Source organism: Oncorhynchus gorbuscha, linkage group LG05 (genome assembly GCF_021184085.1).
Source record: "Oncorhynchus gorbuscha isolate QuinsamMale2020 ecotype Even-year linkage group LG05, OgorEven_v1.0, whole genome shotgun sequence".
NCBI classification, from domain to species: domain Eukaryota; kingdom Metazoa; phylum Chordata; class Actinopteri; order Salmoniformes; family Salmonidae; genus Oncorhynchus; species Oncorhynchus gorbuscha.
The window spans coordinates 55799288-55813010 of NC_060177.1; the positions used below are offsets into that span (position 1 = coordinate 55799288).

General features: G+C 43.4%; 1 protein-coding gene across 1 annotated transcript in view; it reads left to right on the forward strand.

Annotated features, from left to right (window-relative positions):
- Nucleotides 1-1143: 1143 nt before the first annotated feature.
- Nucleotides 1144-13723, forward strand: part of LOC124035156 (GDNF family receptor alpha-2-like) — a 78407-nt gene continuing 65827 nt past the window's right edge. Inside the window, exons 1-2 of the mRNA XM_046348577.1 lie at nt 1144-1732; nt 6405-6713. Coding sequence (XP_046204533.1) covers nt 1690-1732; nt 6405-6713 — 352 coding nt within the window. The 5' untranslated portion in view covers nt 1144-1689. The remainder of the gene's footprint in view (nt 1733-6404; nt 6714-13723) is intronic.

Here is a 13723-nt window from a genome sequence, read left to right on the forward strand (position 1 = left end):
GTTAATTCCACGGAAAGTTTCCACCTCTGAATATTCCCCAAAATGTTCAACCCTAGGGACAACCGAAGAACCCAATTACGTTCTAGAATCCAGATAGTGTGTGTTTTTTTTCCAAGAGTGTGGATGGTATATATATATATATATTGATAAACCCATCAATGACATCACACCATTCAATTCTATGTGAATACTCAATGGCACACTTGAAGTCAAGGAAGTCGATTTTAACGACCAACATGGCATCTCATGGGGGAGATTTTCAAGACATAAAACGCACAGTTTGAGCTAGTCCAGGAAGTGACGTGCAGGCTAGCTCAGTGCTGCCCCTGTAACACATGCCCATCTGACAGTTTATCATCCTTATTAGGCACTGGCCATGCAGTTTTTCAATGTGCCTGTCTCTAAATAGACTTTGTTTTCAAGATTTGTAAAGATGTATGATGGCCAGAACCTATTTAAGCAATGAAGCACAACAGTCATTAGTGAAAGACATTTTGAAAAATGTAGGTTTTGTGCCTCAACATTTACTTCCTGGTTTGAGACCATGAATATAACGTCCCATGTAGTGTAATGATGGGATATAGTGGAAATGAATTTGCCTGTTGTTGTTATCTCTGCCATCTGAGAGGTCTGCATTTGATAACTCTGTTAGACATGTAGGCCTACATGTTATGAACTGGCATTGACATGGTAAAAGTAGGGTTTATGTGATCCCATGAATATACCTGACAAATACATAACATGTATAACACATTCTGTGATGTGCAGGAACAGGCAAATGCCCTGTCTTGACTTTTTTTTAAAGAGGATGCTCGTTTTATGGTGCATGAGGGAATTGTGGAAGCATTAAAACAACAATTAATTTGATGACATACATACAGCCAATTCCCGAAATGTCACAATCTACTGAAAATAATTGCCGTAGGCCAGTAATCGAGCAGTCAACCAGAAGATGGAGTCCTCTCATAATAATTTGGCAGAAGCCATATTCTTGCATAAATAGCGTTGTTCATAGTTTTCCCAGTAAACGAGTGAGTCAGCATCGCCCTCTGCTGGTTTCCCGAAGCTCGTGAAATTAACTCCTGTGATGCCAGAACACTCCAAAAGAAGCGCCGATACTCAGAAAGTCAGAGGCGCGCGGCTTTTGGAGAGTCAAGACTTCACTCGGCGATATCCCTCCTGCGTAGGCTACAGTAGTTGTAGTTTCCGTATTCCCCCAGAGAAATTTCATTGTAAAAAGTTATCTGACATCATTATCGTTGCCAAATCTTTTTTTTTTTTTGCATATCGTTTCAAGTGTGGGAGCTGCGAATTGGATCATCAGAGCTCTTGATGCGGAGATGCCACAGTTCATTCGATATGTACAGTGTATATATAGGCTACGACCTATGAAATAGCTGCTCACAGACTGGGATTTAATTACTTTACCAAGACGATTTTGAGATAGTCATTTTTGTGTATTTTCGAATCTGGAATCTGGATTAATGAGAGTGGAAATTGTGAAGGCGTGTTCCGTAGCCTAAATTGTATTTTTTTTTGCGCGAATATTTAAATTCTCCCAGTTGTAGTTACGACGGAACCAACTATTTGGAAAGGGAATTACAACACGTTTACAAAAGGAAGAAATTAAATCGGATCCTCATTTTCACAGGTTCTTGACCTTGAATCTAATTAGGCTACCAATTCTTCATGATGTGGATTTATTTCTTCTACCTCGTTCTTTTTCTATTAGGTGAGACATTTATATTCTGATGATATTTAAGTTTTAAATGCAGACAAAACCATTTATTCAATTGCACGACATGCATGGGGATAGTTTTGTAATTGTTGTGAATATTATGAATATTATACATTCAGAAGGACTCTTTCATTTGAGGTGTTTTTTAACCTACTTATTGTGAAATGAATCTTACATTTTACTGTCGGAAACATTTACATTGTTTCCTTAATTACCTATAGAATGCACGTTTGAACTTATTAGGTGCAATATTTGACCTATACTCCCAACTTGTTGTTAGTGCTTGTTGTAATTGTCTTTTCGCATCTCGTCTGCCTATTTGATTAAGGTTGAGAAAGTGAAATAACTCATAAAGTTAATGCATAGCCTAAACATGATGATGATGATGATGATGATGGGGATCTGTCTTGTTGGTAGAAGCTGCTCAATTAATCAGTTACTGATAGTGATTATATGCATAATTTAGTTGTACTGCATACTCCCTGTACTTTAAACCAATTGCAAAGTCTATAGCAATATCTCCCTTAGCAGTTTGCAGGTTTACCTGAAGGTATCGCTCATGTCAGTCTTTCAATCTAAATAGGAGTCAGTGTTTGTATCTTTCCTTGTCTATGCCATTCAATAGATAAGCCTCTGTTTTGCTCTCCCTGTGTTTGTTATTGATTTGACTGCCATACACAACAACAATATGGAACACTTTAATATTCTGAAGGTAAGTGCATTGGGATCAATGACCATGCACAGACAGCCCAATTCTGATATTCTGCCAAATTATTGGTCTTGACCAATCAGATCTGATATCTTGCCAATAATGGGCAAAATATCATGAAGCATAACAGATAATAGACTGAAATATATCATATAACTAATTGATGCATCAAATGCGTGTGTGCTAGTCATAGCCTACATACAAATCAACATGTCAAACAACAAATGACTTGTCAAACAACTATCATATATTTCGATCTGTTCCTGGGTCTATTTGTCAAAGAAAATCTTACACCTGTTTCATCCCAGTTGGCAAAACCGTTTGCAATGACGTCATGTTTGTGTTTTATACTGATTTCAAAATTACGTTTTTAATACATCTCTTTAGTGACCAGACAAAACACATTTAACTGATTCTAATCTGGTTAACAAAAATATGAAGTCTGTCCTCAGACTACTTGATGCCGTTGTAATCTGGTAATCTGACGTTTCTACAGCCAGAAATGTAGTTTACAACCAGAATATGTGATTATTATGTCCCATGCCAAATTCTGCCTGCTGAGATTGCAGCATTGTAAGGAGTTTGAGTTTCCAATTGCACAGTAGCCTGCATTTATAATAGGTCTTATTACATACTTGTAACGGCGTTCGTCTGTTGAAAGAAGAGAGTCGGACCGAAATGCAGCGTGTTGGTTACTCATGACTTTAATGAATGAAAACGAGGTACATGAAATAACTGAAACTAAATACAAAAACAACAGAACGGAACGTGAAACTAATTACAGCCTATCTGGTGACTACAACACAGAGACAGGAACAAACACCCACGAAATACAAAGCGAAACTCAGGCTGCCTAAATACGGTTCCCAATCAGAGACAACGATAAGCACCTGACTCTGATTGAGAATCGCCTCAGGCAGCCAAGCCTAACAACACCCCTAATCAGCCGCGATCCCAAATAATACAAACCCCAATACGAAAACAACATATAAACCCATGTCACACCCTGGCCTACCCAAACATATAACAAAAACACAAAATATAATGACCAAGGCGTGACAGAACCCCCCCCCCTAAGGTGTGGACTCCCGGACGCACCTCAAAAGCATAGGGAGGGTCCGGGTGGGCGTCTGTCCATGGTGGCGGTTCTGGCTCGGGACGTGGACCCCACTCCATTAATGTCCTTGTTCCTCCCCTTCGGGATAATCCACCCTCTCCGCCGACCATGGCCTAATAGTCCTCACCCAGATCCCCACATAACTGAGGGGCATCTCGGGACAGAGGGGCATCTCGGGACAGAGGGGCAGCTCGGGACAGAGGGGCAGCTCGGGACAGAGGGGCAGCTCGGGACAGAGGGGCAGCTCGGAACAGAGGGGCAGCTCGGGACAGAGGGGCAGCTCGGGACAGAGGGGCAGCTCGGGCCCGAAGCAGCCCGGGACTGAGGGGCAGCCCGGGACTGAGGGGAAGCCCAGTACTGAGAGGAAGCCCAGTACTGAGAGGAAGCCCAGTACTGATGAGAGGAAGCCCAGTACTGAGATGAAGCTCAGGCAGGTAGTAGGCTCCGGTAAATCCTGGCTGGCTGGCGGAACTGGAAGATTCAGGTTGACAGGCAGATCTGGAAGATTCTGGTTGTCTGGCAGATCTGGAAGAGACTGGTTGTCTGGCAGATCTGGAAGAGACTGGTTGTCTGGCAGATCTGGAAGAGACTGGTTGTCTGGCGGCGCTGGGCTGACTGGCGGCACTGGCGGCGCTGGGCAGACTGGGAGCACTGGCGGCGCTGGGCAGACTGGGAGCACTGGTGGCGCTGGGCAGACTGGGAGCACTGGCGGCGCTGGGCAGACTGGGAGCACTGGCGGAGCTGGGCAGACGGGAGCACTGGCGGAGCTGGGCAGACGGGAGACTCCGGCAGCGCAGGAGAGAAGAAAGGCTCTGGCTGCGCTAAACAGGCGGGAGACTCCGGCAGCGCAGGAGAGGAGAAAAGCACTGGCTGCGCTGAACAGGCGAGGCGCACTGGAGGCCTGGTGCGTGGTGCTGGAACTGGTGGTACTGGATCGAGGACACGCACAGGAAGCCTGGTGCGGGGTGCTGCTACCGGAGGACTGGTGTGTGGAGGTGGCTCCGGATAGACCGGACCATGCAGGCTCACTGGAGCTCTTGAGCACCGAGCCTGCCCAAGCTTACCTGGCTCGATGCCCACTCTAGCCCGGCCAATAGGAAGGGCTGGTATGTGCCGCACCTGGCTCTGCACCCGCACTGGAAACACCGTGCGCTCCATAGCATAACACGGTGCCTGCCCGGTCTCTCTAGCCCAACGGTGAGCACAGGGAGTTTGCGCGGGTCTCCTACCTGGCATAACCATACTCCCTTCTAGCCCCCTCCCAATAATTTTTTTGGGCTGCTTTTCAGGCTTCCAACCGCGTCGCCGTGCTGCCTCCTCATACCAGCGCCTCTCCGGTTTATCCGCTTCTATTTCTTCCTTGGGACGGCGATAGTCTCCAGGCTGAGCCCAGGGTCCTTTACCGTCTAATTCCTCCTACCATGTCCAATTCTCCAAGTGGTGCAGCCTCTCCCACTGCAACTGCTCTTCACGATTAACAGGGAGAGTTGGCTCAGGTCTGAACCCTGACTCAGCCACTCTCTCTCTGCGCTCTCCCCCAATAAATATTTGGGGGTTACTTTCGGTTTTCGCTCTGCGTCGCCGTGTTTTCCTTTTTGACTCCATTCGCCTGTAGCCCTCTTCGCACAGCTGAAGCGAATCCCAGGCGGGCGCCTGCACTCTCTCTGGGTCGGCCGCCCACCTGTCGATTTCTTCCCACGTCGTATACTCCACGTCGTTGCCAGTTTACACGCTGCTCGGTCCGTGAGTGGTGGGTGATTCTGTAATGGCGTTCGTCTGTTGAAAGAAGAGAGTCGGACCGAAATGCAGCGTGTTGGTTACTCATGACTTTAATGAATGAAAACGCGGTACATGAAATAACTGAAACTAAATACAAAAACAACAGAACAGAATGTGAAACTAATTACAGCCTATCTGGTGACTACAACACAGAGACAGGTACAATCACCCACGAAATACAAAGCGAAACTCAGACTGCCTAAATACGGTTCCCAATCAGAGACAACGATAAGCACCTGACTCTGATTGAGAATCGCCTCAGGCAGCCAAGCCTAACAACACCCCTAATCAGCCGCGATCCCAAATAATACAAACCCCAATACGAAAACAACATATAAACCCATGTCACACCCTGGCCTACCCAAACATATAACAAAAACACAAAATACAATGACCAAGGCGTGACAATACTCAAGACGGTTTAGGACCAATATATAGTTCCTAGTGGACAACATTTGGCATGGAATGTCATAATGATGTAATTTTCTGGTTGATTTTTTGTTTGTTTTTGTAGCTAATACATTACGACCAAAGATGTATTTTTCATGACAACATTGAGACATTAAATATAATATGCCATATCTGGTCAGAAAACTATTATACAAATATTTCAACCCAAACAAGGCATCAGAAGAACCATCAGAATGGCGTCATTGCAACCACTTTTGTCCGCTGGTTGATTACAAGGTTATTTAATTGCATTTCCTTATACCATATGTGTATGTATGTATTCTTTGCGTGTTTCATATTCGTAAACAAAATATCCAGTGATCAGAAATCCCTTACACCAGTGTTTCCTACAGTACCCCACAGCTATTCCACTTCTTTCATGTGTTCCAGTACTAGCACTCTTGAGTCAATTTTGTCAGATGTGCTAGTTGTGGAATATATCAAACACATGGAACGCCTGGAGGTACTCAAGAAGAGGTTTAGCAAACACTGCCTTACCTTATGAAATGCTCATACTGCACCAGTGACACAGTAAATCCATCATATATTCCCATGCATGTGTAACTCCATATGTCAAACCAATGGAAACAGCCTCCTGTTCCCTCCCTCAGACGGGGTTGTGTCCTCCTGGGGTGGTTCCTCATCGGCCCTGGTTGGGACGGGTGCCCATGGCTGGTTGGATTGCGTGAGGGCCAGTGACATATGCAACCAGAACCCCCAGTGCAGCTCCCGCTACCGGGTGATGCGTCAGTGCCTGGTGGGCAGAGAGAGGGACACCATGCTGGCCAACAGGGAGTGCCAGGCTGCCCTGGAGGTGCTGCTGGTCAGCCCGCTGTATGACTGTCGATGTAAAAGGGGCATGAAGAAAGAGCTTCAGTGTCTGCAGAGCTATTGGAGCATCCACATGGGCCTGACCGAAGGTGAGACTAAAATCAATGAATAAATTGTATTAAAAAATGGTCTTGTACCATATAGATAGATACTTGCATAATGAGATCTGCATGTATGTGCATAGATAAGAATTAGAAACGGAATTTGATTTGGTGAAATGGTGTTGCAGCAGTAAACTGAATCAAAACACAGAATATATAGACAATAAACATATACAGACAGAATAACTCTGCTATTATGAATTGTATATGTCATTGATTTAAAAAAAATGTTTTGTTCGTGAACAAACACGTAATCAGCAAATTAGATCTAATTAGATACAGTGGCTACATGATCATCTAGGTCTCTTTTTAAAAAATGCAGAGAAGAAGGAAAGTCTCATGGATTGTATGCTGCACCTGCTACAGGATAGAGTGCATTCGGAAAGTATTCAGACCCTTTCACTTTTTCCATATTTTGTTAGGTTACAGCCTTATTCTAAAATTGATTAAATTAATTGTTTCCCTCAGCAATCTACACACAATACCCCATTATGACAAAGCGAAAACAGGTTTTTAGAAGTGTTTCCATTTCAGCCCTTTGCTGTGACTATTCAGACCCTTTGCCATGTGACTTGAAATTGAGCTCAGGTGCATTCTGTTTCCATTGATCATCCTTGAGGTGATTGGAGTCCACCTTTGGGAAATTCAATTGATTGGACATGCTTTGGAAATGCCCACACCTGTCTATATAAGGTCCCACAATTGACAGTGCATGTCAGAGCAAAAACCAAGCCATGTGGTCGAAGGAATTGTCCGTAGAGCTCCGAGACAGGATTATGTCGAGTCACAGATCTGGGGAAGGGTACCAAAACATTTCTGCAGCATTGAAGGTCCCCAAGAACACAGTGGCCATTCTTAAATGGAAGAAGTTTGGAACCACTAAACTCTTCCTAGAGCTGGCCGCCCGGTCAAACTGAGCAATCGGGGGAGAAGAGCCTTGGTCAGGGATGTGACCAAGATCCCGATGGTCACTCTGACAGAGCTCCAGAGTTCCTCTGTGGAGATGGGAGAACCTTCCAGAAGGTCAACCATCTCTGCAGCACTCCATCGATCAGGCCTTTATGGTAGAGTGGCCAGATGGAAGCAACTCCTCAGTAAAAGGCACATGACAGCCCGCTTTGAGTTAGCCTTAAAGGCAACTAAACAAGATTCTCTGGTCTGATGAAGCCAAGATTGGCTTGAATGCCAAGCATCACATCTGTAAGAATTTGGCACCATCCCTACGTTGAACCATTGTGGTGGCAGCATCATGCTTTGGGGATGCTTTTCAGTGGCAGGGACTGGGAAACTAGTCAGGATTGAGGGAAAGATGAACGGAGCAATGTACAGAGAGATACACGATGAAAAAGTGCTCCAGAACGCTCAGGACCTCAGACTGGGGCGAAGGTTCATCTTCCAATAGGACAATGACCCTAAGCACACACCCAAGACAAAGCTGGAGTGGCTTTGGGACAAGTCTCTGAATGTCCTTGAGTTGCCCAGCCAGAGTCCGAACTTGAACCCGATCTATCATCTCTGGAGAAACCTGAAAATAGCTCTGGAGCGATGCTCCTCATCCAGCTTGACAGAGCTTGAGAGGATCTGCAGAGAAGAATGGGAGAAACTCCCCAAATACAGGTGTGCCAAGCTTGTAGCTGTCATGCATAGGTGTACTAGGTGGCAGGGAAGTCAGGCTCAGGAGAGTCAAATGGAGTGTAAAATGGAGTCTTTTAATAAAGTCCAACGAGTATGTTCCATAACACTAACTGTACATAAACAAACAAACATGGGTACGAGGACCCGACGCGCACCTATACAACAATCACACTACACTGACAAATAAAACAATCTCTGACAAAGACATGAGGGGAAACAGAGGGTTAAATACACAACAGGTAATGAATGGGATTGAAAACAGGTGTGTGGGAAGACAAGACAAAACCAATGGAAAATGAAAAAAGGATCAATGATGGCTAGAAGACCGGTGACGTCGAACGCCGAGCACCGCCCGAACAAGGAGAGGCAACGACTTCGGCAGAAGTCGTGACAGTAGCGTCATACCCAAGACTCAAAGCTTTAATCACTGTCAAAGGTGCTACAACAAAGTACTGAGTGAAGGGTCTGAATACTTATGTAAATGTCATATTTCCATTTTTAGTATTTAATACATTTTCAAACATTTCTAAAAAACTGTTTTTGCTTTGTCATTATGGCGTATTGTGTGTAGATTGATGAGCGGGAAAATAATATTTAATCAATTTTAGAATAACGCTGTAACATAACAAAAGGTGTAAAAAAGTCAAGGGGACTGAATACTTTCCAAATGCACTGTATATTGATACCCCTGATGAAAAATATATGCTTTCTATTCTCTGTGAAATAATGGAGCAATAATGCAATTACAGCAGCAAGACCTGTTAGGGGTGCGCGATTGGTTTTCACCTAAAGTGTTCCATATTATCGTATTATTAGGTTTCAAACCCACCGTTCAATGGCCTGGAGCCAGCCACTTGCACAATCCAGGAGGTAATATTTCACTTAGACCTTAGTCCTTCAAAAGCCTACTTCACATTGTCATAAGCGTGGCATGATGAATGTTTCAAGACATCACTGCAGCTGATGTCAAATCAAATCACAAGCTCTAATGTAGTCAAAAGCTTTGACGCACCATATGCTATATTCAACTGTGGCGAAGTCACTTTTACCAGGAGCTAACTTCCTATGGCACCAGTCAAGGTATGTCAGTCGCTATGCCTGTGATCGAGAATAGAGGGTTCAAGTGAAATGTTAGGACACTAAAGCAGGCCTATCTGAACGGAGTTACACTTGGACTTACAGTAGGCTACATACAGTAAGCTGTTTTGACAAATACAGACCTCCCCTGTGTCTTTCACTGAGGATACTTGACCGAACAATGTAAGTGTCCCATTTTGGCACTGTCCAGGGAGATAAAACAGGCTGTAATGGAGGACAGGGCTCTTACAGTGCAGCTTTAATCTAATCATGATCCATTGTGCAGTCAACCAGGCTTTTGTTAACTGGAAACAATCAGTATATAATATTGTTCTCCATCGAAACAAACACGAGTGCCAATTCCCCACAGACCCTCAAAAACGCTGCAAGCCACTTAAAAAATGGTTGTGGACAAAACCCAGAAAAGTTAGGATATTGTAGGAAGAGCACCAGCTTGAAAGGTTTTCTCAGCAGATACGGAAATGTCTACAGGCTATGTAGATAATTCCTAAGAGCCAGCCTGTGTTGCTGTTGACTAAAATATTAAGTCATTTAGGGAATTTTGGGGCATATTTATTAAAGGTTTGTGTGTGCGAAATTGCAGCAAAAATGTTGCGTTCTCTGCATTTTGCATAAAGAATTGTAGATAGTGTTAATGAATTGTAGGTAGCATTTTAGTCATTTAGCAAAAGCTGTTATCCAGAGCGACTTACAGGAGCAATTAGGGTTAAGTGCCTTGCTCAAGGGCACATCGGCAGATGTTTCACCTAGTCGGCTCAGGGATTCAAACCAGATACCTTTCGGTTATAGCTAACAATCTTAACCTCTAGGCTACCTGCCTAGACATTAAGAGGGGCGAATGTTAAAACATTAACAAAGATAAAATGAGTAAAGGCACGCCATCTGCAAGTTTCATATAAATTGATTGTCCTTTTATAATATTCATCTTCTATTCTTTCGATTCGTGGATTTCCAATATTTATATTCATGAAATGCTCTGAGCATTATGCAGGGATAAGGACTTACACTCCTAGTGCAATGATAACCACAAATCTCACACATTAGCAGCCTTTACATTTCTGTTTACTAAATTTGCCCTTATTTGTGTGATAAAGAAGGCTACTTTGCTGTATTCCAAGATTAGTGACTGCTTAGACTTTGTTACACTGTGCATGTAGGCAGCAAACTGGAGGGCGTTGCTGCTGTGAAAAGGACCAGCATTCATTGGGCTACTTGCGCTCCGTCTTTGGCCCTCGTTAATATTGTACACGTGAACTGTTAATTGAGGTTTTAAAAGAAATGCCAGCTGAATGCAATGTGTCAGTGACAGATAATGGTTGGCCTTTTGAATAGGTCCTTCTCACTGCCGGACAACAGGGGTTTGGAGTCTGAATCTATAAAAGGCATAATTACTATGTGGGAAGCATACTCTTTAATAACATAAAGGTAGCTGCATTTCTCTTTCGATTAAGCCTCATGGAGAGAGCACGAGGGTTTGAGGCAGTTCCGGCCAGTCAGTTAAGAAGTCCCATTCTTCACATATCACCGTTTTGTTCTTTCAAATGAAAGTGAATTGAGCAGATAGCTAAGAGAATTGAAGGCCTTTATGTGGGCGGTTTCCTTGCAGTTTAATTAGTAGAATATATTTCTACAGCAGGGAGCATACGTGAGTCTGTCTCAGGCCATTGTGAGATCTTACATGAAATAACAAAGTAAGCACTTAAAAATAATGATTTTCCCGCTGGTATTCTAAAGGTCAAGAGAAGAATCTGTCAGTATTCCATGCTAATATCACTACACAGCTAATTTAGAGCGGGGAAATAGGAACCCTATGCCAGCTTGAGTATGTTATTCCTAGGACCCAGGCAGAGTCAAGGGAGAAACGCATAAGGTTACAGAGGTACACAGTATTCCTCAGTGAAACCATCATTACCATGAGCAATGGTAGCAGTCACCAGCCATTACCTTAGCCATCCTCTGTCATAAGGAGCACATTTCTCCAGTGAGGCAATGGGAGTTTGCTTCTGCATGCTGAATGTGTCCTCTGTTTTTACTCATCTTGCCACGCTCGCTAGGTGGGTGCTTCATCATCAGAGGAAGAGACCTGTCAATATTTTTCTGGAACAAATCAATAAGAGATTTTCAGGCCCCCCAAAACCTGTGAACAGGATCAATGAAATATGATGACAGGGATGGCATTCTATGTTCTTGCAAATCCCTCTAATGATTCCTTTACTGTAACTGAAGATCCATCGAGCAGATTTCAATTTGACTGAAATGACACCCAGAGTGGCGGCTATAGTTGGGAAATTCGCCCCTCTTACCCTGGCAGGAAGAGACGGACTATTTTGCCTTCTGAATACGGGCAAGTGGGGATTTGGATTTGTTCCGCCATAACGGTTTGTGGATGACTGAATGCGGATCATTGGAATCGTGCGAATGGATTAGCTATCAGAGCCGTTGCCATTTTCTTCTACACAGATGGTCTTCAACCATTGAGAAATATGTAATCAATATTCTTCATTTATGCAAATAGACCAGGTCAACTTTAAACAAATAAGGTGAATGACAGCTATTAAAATGTACTTTGCTTCAAGCTATAAGCTGTTTGGCAAGACTGGAAAAATCCATAGGACAATTCCATCACCTCAGGAATGTACTCCTATTGATAATGAATATGTGATGGATTTTAGATTCTCTACAGCTTAAACTCTTAGGCAGTCATCCACTGAATCAACTTAACCCAATGAGTCCCACCGTAACGGCAGCATGTTTCGGCCTTCTAACCCCTTTTAAAAAATGGGGTGTTTAAGCTACAGATTTCTGGGTTGTACCATCGGTGGTTATGATATCCTGATGGGGCCTGAGGTTGGGTATTTTTACCACAACGTCTGTGGAGTCCGAATGGTTTGCGCTGCAAACTATTAAAAGCTATCTATAAAAAACTGAAACTCTCACGAACACGTACAGATGTTGCTCTATGACGCCCACAAGCTACACAAAAATTGTTAGAAGGTAAAAGGTTCTTCTACATAGAAGATCATCGGAAATCTCAGGACATATTGTCTATAATACTGTAATAAGCTCACATGTTCCCTGTCACAAACTCCACGCAGTTGTCGCTGACTAGTTGGATATTCATTTCTCACCGAGCAAAGTATTTCTGAACGTACAGAATTCATATAAATTCATTTTGATCAGATATTTGCTTTGGCAGAACTCATTATTGTCAATAAAACTCATGAATGCAACTGTTTATGTCAAATTGTTTTGTTTTATACTTGTTGCCCTGGTTTTCCTGAAAATAAAATGGTCAAACACTTCATTGTGAGGCTAAATATAAGGGCTGGACATGCAGATAAATGAAAAGCAGATCTTTGCTGGGATCTTGGGACTGATAGGGTTAAGAGCAATATCCTCCTACAAGGGACTCATTATTGTCTGTTTCACTCTGGCCATGCGCAACACTGTCAGAGCAAATGAAGTCAAACGGAGTCTTAATTACCACGATAAGTTGTTGCCCTACGGCAAACCATCATACACTAAACAGCTGGGAATAATGTTTTGTATTACCTGAGGAATACATTATTGGTTGGGTGACTGTCAAATAGCACAGTTGTTCAAGAACAGAGTGCCATGGCCCCCTGCTGTGAATGTGAATCTGTCAAACCCCAAGCGAGAGAGCGATGCTGTACTTGTGCAGTTCTAATTCTGCATGGCACGTGATAACATTAGAAAACACTTTCAAAATCCATTCACTACCTTCTTTCATGCTATCATTTTATGTTTGACAATGTTATTAATGAATTATTACTTCTTTGACTTACAATCAAATGAATTGTTATTATACACTGAGAATACCAAACATTAGGCATTAGGAACACCGTCCTAATATTGAGTTGCATCCCCCCTCAGAACAGACTCAATTTGTCAGGGCATGGACACAGGGATGCTGGCCCATGTTGACTCTAATGCTTCACACAGTTCTGTCAAGTTGGCTGGATGTCCTTTAGGTGGTAGACCATTCTTAATTATTATTATTTTTTATTATTTTAAAAAGTAAAATGTATTGGTTAAACTCCTTTTACTCCTCCATTTGGTGGTATCCAATTGGTTGTTGTTACAGTCTTGTCTCATCGCTGCAACTCCCGTACAGACTTGGGAGAGGCAAAGGTCGAGAGAAATGCGACCTTGACACAGTGCACATCCAACCCGGAAGCCAGTCGCACCAATGTGTCGGAGGAAACACTGTACACCTGGCGACCTGGTCAGCGTGCACTGCGTCC